Genomic DNA, 7,479 nt, shown 5'->3' with positions numbered 1-7,479 from the left:
GGGCGTGGTGCAAAAAAGGGCAGAGTGGAACGAGACATGAAGGGATCGCGATATGTGACACGTGGCATACACTTTTTATATTTCTTTTATATTAAAAAAAAAAAGAAAAGCAAATAAAAACCCATCACGCAATCAAAACAATACACCCATCACCATCTTCTTCATCACGCTGGTGAAGAGTCCAGCGCCCAAACCACCACGACAAGCATGGGCCGGTGTACAGGCATGGTTAAGACCTCCACGCCAAAAACCACGCTCCACTCCGTGTCTTCTTATTGCAATTTGGTTACTCTTTATCAATCACCAATTCTACCTGCTAAGTTTAGTCCCTTTTTAATAGAATTTGAACTTTTATTTAAAAGAGAAATCAAGATTTATTTTCTTTATTATTTAACTTTTAGTTATTTAAAAATAGAAAAAACAATCATAGATAACAAGTTAATTTATTTGAAGAAAAAAACATGTCTATAATAAACATCAAAAGCCATGAAGATTTCACCACAATAAACACTTATTTACACATTACATTTAAACCAAAAACCATAAAGATCATATCAAGTACACAAATTCAAGTCTACATCTTTTTTTAGCTTCCATTTTCTTGAATTTGAGTTGCTACAACATTCAAGAAACTTATGTACAGGAAGCGAAAAAAAGATTGATGAAAGTAGCAGCTTATGAACCTCATACATCAAATTAACATAAACCCGATACACGAATATGCACGATAAACATTCTTGGAAATGCTATATACGCGAAGTGATTTGAGATTTTCAGAGAATTCGACATGTTTGTAGCGTAAAATGTTGTTTTACTCGTACAATCCTTCTTGCTCCCATATGTTTACCAAGAATCCAACCATTTCCTGACGAACGATTTGCCACAATTTATTGCAAGAACGGAAAGTTGAAAATAGAGGTGGTGATTTCTACCCATATACTTATGAATGTCGATTTTGGTTATGTTTTTCCACATATGGATACTTTTTTAATAATAAAATCAAACCCATATAGAGGGAAATTTACAGTAGAATGACAGGTAAACAGACAACAAGCTGCTCCGCAACCAGGGGCGGACCTACCTCTTGACAAGGGGTAACCGCCGTTGCCCCTTGACGCTCCGACAGTAGTGCAAATTTTGAAAAAAAAATGACGTTTTTTCGATTTCGTTTCCATTTTTTTTTTGAAATGTTGCCCCTATAAGGATTTTCTAGATCCTCCACTGTCCGCAACCCTCTTTTTTACTAATAAAATCAAACAAACTTTTTTTGTTTCAAGTCAACCCAACCTGGCCCTTACAAAAATTACCCATTTTGAGTCGTTTCCCAACTCGCCCGGCCTACCCAACATGCCACCTCTAGTAGAGAATCTTAAAGAAAATGGAACGGCAACTTACCGAGAGAGGGATTGAATGAGGAAATGTTTCGGCGGTACCAAGTAAACTTTCGTATGTAGTGTCCCTATAACAACACAGTAGATTAAACACAATGGCATTACCGATATCACCTTTTTCCAATGTATGTAACACTTTTTCCACTATATCCGAATTTAAAAGCTATCTTTTTTAAACGTAATTGTTCCGAGAGCATGCCATATTTGTAAACATTCAATAAAGAACGCTTACTCTCCCTCCATTTTTTATATCTCAAAACAATTATAAAAACATAGTAAGTAAAGTAAACAAATAGTAGAAATCTTGGAACCTTAAAATGTGTTCTTGAGTTTTTGCACTAATCTTTGACTTTTTATGGTCAACCCACTGTAGCCTCGATTGATTCCACTGCAGCAGACCTACTTTCAACAATGCCATACAAAACTAAGAACAGGAATGTCGTATATAAAAGAACGATTAATGTGAACAAATTCAATGCTTAGTTCCAAAATCCAAAATATATACTTCGTTTGACTTTTCTGGTCAAACGAGCACATTTTCGATTCACTATACGTTTAAAACAAAGGTGGCAATTTCAACGCAGTTATATGAAAAAGGGTCAATTGGGTTATAGATTTGTTTGACAAAACGGGTCAAGTAATAAGATGTATCTCAGACTGTAACGGTTCACTCAAACGTGTATTTAAATACTTACAACATCCTAAATTATCTAAAAAATATGATTATTTAAATAATTTGTGCCGAACCAGACCTAGAGGTGCACAAAATAACTAGTTAAATAACCAAAACCGTAACTGGTTAATAACCGATTGAAAAGTAACCGGTTAGTAGTTTTTTAACTGTAGGTTTATAAGCGGTGATGGATTTTTTAGAAGGAAACGGTTTTTAACTGGTTTTTAACCGATTTTACCGGTTAAACCAAAAAACCCAAAAATATAGATAAAATCGGTTAATAAACCGGGAAAAAGCGGTTATCAACCGAACCGGTTAAAGTGAATAACTGGAAAAAATGAGAAAAAAAACTTGTTATTAACCAAACCGGTTAAAGCAGCAACCGTTTTTTTTTTGTTTTTTTCTTTTTTTGAAAACCGGTTCGGTTAACCGAACCGGTTTCTCATAATAACCGATTTGTGCACCTCTAGCCAGACCCAGTTCAACACACTAATATAAATTTCATGTGTTGAACCGAACGCATCTCGACCCATTACCCAGCCTGCCTGACCCACCCGTTTTGAAATAGCTTATAACATATCTTTTCGAAATAATATGAGTGGGATAAATGTAAAACTTGCCACGGTTTACAAACTCTGGCTGGATGTTGGTGCTGCTGCCACCGATAGACGATACGCTTTTTTGCGACTGAATTGCAGCAAGATCGACGTCGCATGTGGTTGTGCTCCAAAAATCATCTGAAAGACTAGATTTTGTCACCGCTCGGCCTTGAATTCTAAGGCCCTTTGATGGTTCATCAACAGCAATAACTGGCATCGATTTAGAACAGCAGCCAAAACAACCACTGCTCTGTTACAAACGACTACTCTTAATAAAAGTACAGGAGATGATTTTGACCCAGTTTTAGTTGTATTCGTTTCAAATGAGTGAAATTTAATGAATCGGATAAAATGGAAGCGGGTCAAACGGGTCAACATTCACCCGAAGTGTATTTACGAAATTATTTTATAACACATACACGACATGCACGCACACAAACACACACGTGATACCCAAGCGCGAAAGTGCACCGCTTTCGTACCCGAGGCGTAAATAATTATATAACTTTTTAGAGTTAATTACTGTTTTCGTCCCTGTGGTTTGTCAAAAATCACTATTTCAGTCCATTAGTATAAAAATTGCGATTTCAGTCCCTGTGGTTTCACTTTTGTAACCATTTTAGTCCACCTCGTAACCATTTCAGTCCCTGTACTAACAGAATAAATGGATTGAAATGGTTACGAAAGTGAAACCACAGGGACTGAAATCGCAATTTTTAAACTAGTGGACTGAAATAGTGATTTTGACCTAGTTTTAGTTGTATTTGTTTCAAATGAGTCAAATGGGTGAAACTTAATGAATCAAATAAAATGGAATCGGGTCAAATGGGTCAACATTCACCGGAAGTGTATTCATGAAATCATTTTATAATACATACACGGCACGCGCGCACACAAACACACACGTGATACCCAAGCGCGAAAGTGCACCGCTTTCGTACCCGAGGCGTAAATAACTATATAGCTTTTTAGAGTTAATTACTGTTTTCGTCCCTGTGGTTTGTCAAAAATCACTATTTCAGACCATTAGTATAAAAATTGCGATTTCAGTCCCTGTGGTTTCACTTTTGTAACCATTTTAGTCCACCTCGTAACCATTTCAGTCCCTGTACTAACAGAATAAATGGATTGAAATGGTTACGAAAGTGAAACCACAGGGACTGAAATCGCAATTTTTAAACTAATGGACTGAAATAGTGATTTTTGACAAACCACAGGGACGAAAACAGTAATTAACTCTTACTTTTTATATATTTCCTATAGGTTTCTATCATCATTTACCCAATGTTTAGACACAAATAAGCTTTATATATGTTTTAATATTGAAATTACATACATGTACGACCTGAAAAGCATGTTGTACAACAATCTACTGCACAACAATGTTGGAAAAACATGAGGCGCGCGCCTCAGGCTCAACTTTTTGCCAAAATAATGTGCCTCGGGTGCGCTTCTTGTAAGATGTGTGCCTTGTGTAGGCTTAAGTGCTGGGGTGCGGCTCAGTCACGTTTTTTTAAACCAAGTAATCTCAAGTTGTTTGTGGTTCTAAAGTGAACGTGCCCATACATATATATGTATATATACATAGAGGGTGGTTCGCCTGCAGAGTGAAAAAATGGGGCGCCACTTCTTATTTGATCTGACTTATACACACACACATATTATCTATGACACGTGTTTGTAATCCTATTTAGCACATTAATTACTTATAAGATTATAAAAATAAGAAAGATTAAAAAGTGTTTGTGTGTCAACGCGAGCAACTTAACTTGCTCTACAAACGTTAAGCATTTTGACACCTTACTCAACCAGCCCGACCCCACTTTTTGCCATTTGGCCACCTGAACCTCCAAAGTAAACCAGCAAAATAGACATCACTAATTATGTATACTCGTACGCATGTATGATTTGAACTTTTGACCACGGTACTACACAAATTATTTTCTTTAAACATTATACCTCATTGTTTAATTACCGAAAGTGAGCTGACCAACTGTAATGTAAAATTGATGCCATTTTTATCATTCATGAAGAGTAAATGAGTAGCAAAAAAAAGAGTCAAGTGCCATTTACGTCCCTGTGGTTTGTTCACTTTTGCCATTTCAGGTCAAATTTCAAAATTGCACCATTTTCCTCCCTGACATTTTGAAAACGTGCCATTTCAGTCCAAAAAAATAACCACAGTTAAAAATTTCAGTTAGCTTAGGGGTAAAATTTGTTTGTTTCTAAGCAGCTGGTCACGGGTTCGATCCCGGCCAGCTGCAATTTTGACTGTGGTTACCCCTAAGTTAACTGAAATTTTTTAACTGTGGTTATTTTTTTTGGACTGAAATGGCATGTTTCCAAAATGTTAGGGAGAAAAACGGTGCAATTTTAAAATTTGGCCTGGAATAGCAAAAGTGAACAAACCACAGGGATGTAAATGGCACTTAACTAAAAAAAAAGTCAGAATCGACCCAAAATCATGACTAGTGGCAGAAAAACAATTAGATCATGAAGTATGGAGACAATGTTTTCCTCGGTATACAGTTATACAAGCGTATGTAGACAAACGTACATACATGTATGTATATGTGTGTGCATGAATATAAACATATATACACACGCATAGGGATGCGTTCGTTTCGGAACCAGTATAATGTTAAGAGCTACGGGAACCGCTTAATACACTTGTACATTGTGCGTGAGAGATAGTTAGAGGTAGTGGTATCTAAGGCAATTGGTACAAATGCATTATGCGGTTCTCACAGTTCTCAACATATTTCTTGGTTCCGATTCACATATATATAAATATATGTCATCATCATCATCATCATACTCAGTATATCCCACCAATAGCAAAGCTAAGGTAGGGTCTGAGGAGGGTAAGATGTAGACAGCCTTACCTCGTAGGAATAGAGAGGCTGCTTCCAGTGAGACCCCCCGACTCGATAGTAGTTTTGTATCAAGCCTTGGACATAAGGCACATAACACTCAGCAATTGAGACAAACGCCGATTAGTGCATGTACCCCTTGTCTTTCGGCTATCAACGTCACCACATGATGCATGATTAACCATCCCCTCTTTTAACGTTATTTTCACGAAATTAGTAAAATAACGTTAAAATTAGAGCACTTTCACTTTTGCCCTCGAGCGCCCACACATATATACATTATATGAACATACCACAAGCGGGGCGTATATATATAAATATATGTGGTAATGCATGTATTGATAAAATATTAAAACCAAATTGTTGGGTTAAAAGTTAAAACCTATATGCTTCCCACATTATGCATAAACTTGAGGTTCCATTTTACATATTGTCCGCTTTGCCTTTGCCCCAATAGGAACTTACGGATTTATATTTGGTTGCACTGATGGACACTTCCCACGAGGTCACCCATCTTGGTACTACTCCCACCTAGGCTCGCTTAACTGTGGGGCTTTCATCCGCTCCACAGCTAATGCGCCCAAGTATCTCGTAGGCCACACGACCAATGTGGGATTTACTAGGGTGCTACAATGGCTAATGTTACACTAATACAAAATCCAAACTTCCATATAAAAATTCAATATTTGAAACAAACCCATTTCAAAAACATATCGAAACACATTTGGGGAAAAGAAATCGAGTACTTACCCCATGTAATCCATTGACTGATTAACCCAACAAGTGAAACAATTCCTTGAAATCATCCTTCAAATGCTTAACAAATCCAACCCGTGTGGCAAAACCGATGAACCCATTTTGCAAAATCAGTGAAGCTACAAGATTGTGTGAATTATTGAGCAAAATGTGGAGTTTGTATGTATGTATATAGATGTGTATGTGTATGTATACCTGTTGATATGCAGAGTGGTGAGATCGGTGATGATTTTGATGGAATTTGGGATTTGATGTGTTTTGGGGAAAGGAGATAAAGGAGCGACAGTCACAGCCTCAAGCCACTACTTCTGGTTATTTATTTTTTGTTTTTAGTAAAATGTTGTGTCATTTTCGGTTTTCTATTTATGGGGAATAATGCAAAATGAATTATTGGTTTTTAACTAAACTATTGAGATTTTATGGGCTTTGCACTGAGTTTTCGGTCGATGTCGGTTTGGTTTGGTTCGTTATGTTAGGCTCGTTTTGTTATTGTACCATTATGATACCGGCGTTCACTCACAATGGTATATTCGAAATTTATAAGATGTTGTATTTTATTATTAAAATAATGAAAATGTAAAGACGTCACTTCCATATAAAAGAAATTGGGACGTAGTTTTGATGACATGTACGTTTATGCAGTGGCGGATCTAGAATTCCGACCAAGGGGTAACGTGTTATAAATAAGCCGTAACGAAATCGGAGAAACGTCAAATTTTTCCAAAATTTACACTAATTTTTGCAAATTTTTTCCGACCAAGGGGTAGCGGGGGTTACCCCTACCAAAGAGGTAGGTCCGCCCCTGCGTTTATGTTTTGATTACCTATACATTACTATTCACAACTTCGTTTTGAGTAAAATAATTATCTAGATGTAGATGGAAATAAGCACGTCATAACGCTATACTTGAAATTTTATAAAGCATTGTATTTTAAAAACTATAAGGTGATAAATTTAATTAGTATCAATGTCTAGCCAAGTACTTAACACAATCAGTTTTTCGATTTGAAGTTTTTTTTTCCATAAAGCTAAACTAATTTGAACTCATGTGGTTCAAAACAACTGAACCGAAAACAGAATTCAAACTCGGTTTGGTTTTCGATTTTGACTGAAAAAAAAACATCATTTTTATCTAAGATAGGTCGTCACATGGGAAGGGCAAATTGGGCGACAACGCAGGGCCCATT

General features: G+C 36.6%; 1 protein-coding gene across 2 annotated transcripts; it reads right to left on the bottom strand.

Annotated features, from left to right (window-relative positions):
* Positions 1-471: 471 nt before the first annotated feature.
* Positions 472-6,635, bottom strand: LOC110877316. 2 transcript variants are annotated; one of them, XM_022125468.2, is made up of 6 exons: positions 6,488-6,635; positions 6,287-6,411; positions 2,685-2,913; positions 1,703-1,790; positions 1,396-1,459; positions 472-865 (listed from the first exon to the last, which is right to left on the bottom strand). In XM_022125468.2, exons 3-6 carry the CDS (start codon positions 2,878-2,880, stop codon positions 812-814), a joined length of 402 nt encoding a protein of 133 aa, XP_021981160.1. In that variant the 5' UTR covers positions 2,881-2,913; positions 6,287-6,411; positions 6,488-6,635; the 3' UTR covers positions 472-811. The 2 variants fall into 2 exon arrangements, with proteins under 2 accessions (XP_021981160.1, XP_021981159.1); XM_022125467.2 differs by having other exon boundaries at positions 2,685-2,908.
* Between the last annotated feature and the right edge of the window lie 844 nt (positions 6,636-7,479).

The sequence above is a fragment of the Helianthus annuus genome, chromosome 9, assembly GCF_002127325.2.
Source record: "Helianthus annuus cultivar XRQ/B chromosome 9, HanXRQr2.0-SUNRISE, whole genome shotgun sequence".
NCBI lineage: Eukaryota > Viridiplantae > Streptophyta > Magnoliopsida > Asterales > Asteraceae > Helianthus > Helianthus annuus.
Note: the sequence above shows the minus strand (reverse complement) of the source record. Positions and strands in the feature narration are given on the sequence as shown.

What these genes read in the sequence shown, in the direction of transcription:
- LOC110877316 (XM_022125467.2), bottom strand. Translation starts at nt 6,342, where the DNA reads ATGATTTCAAGGAATTGTTTCACTTGTTGGGTTAATCAGTCAATGGAT. An exon ending in CAGTCAATGGATTACATGGG is followed by an intron (nt 2,909 to 6,286) that starts GTAAGTACTCGA and finishes GTAACAGAGCAG; the next exon opens with TGGTTGTTTTGGCTGCTGTT. An exon ending in CTCATTCAATCCCTCTCTCG is followed by an intron (nt 866 to 1,395) that starts GTAAGTTGCCGT and finishes ATCGTTCGTCAG; the next exon opens with GAAATGGTTGGATTCTTGGT.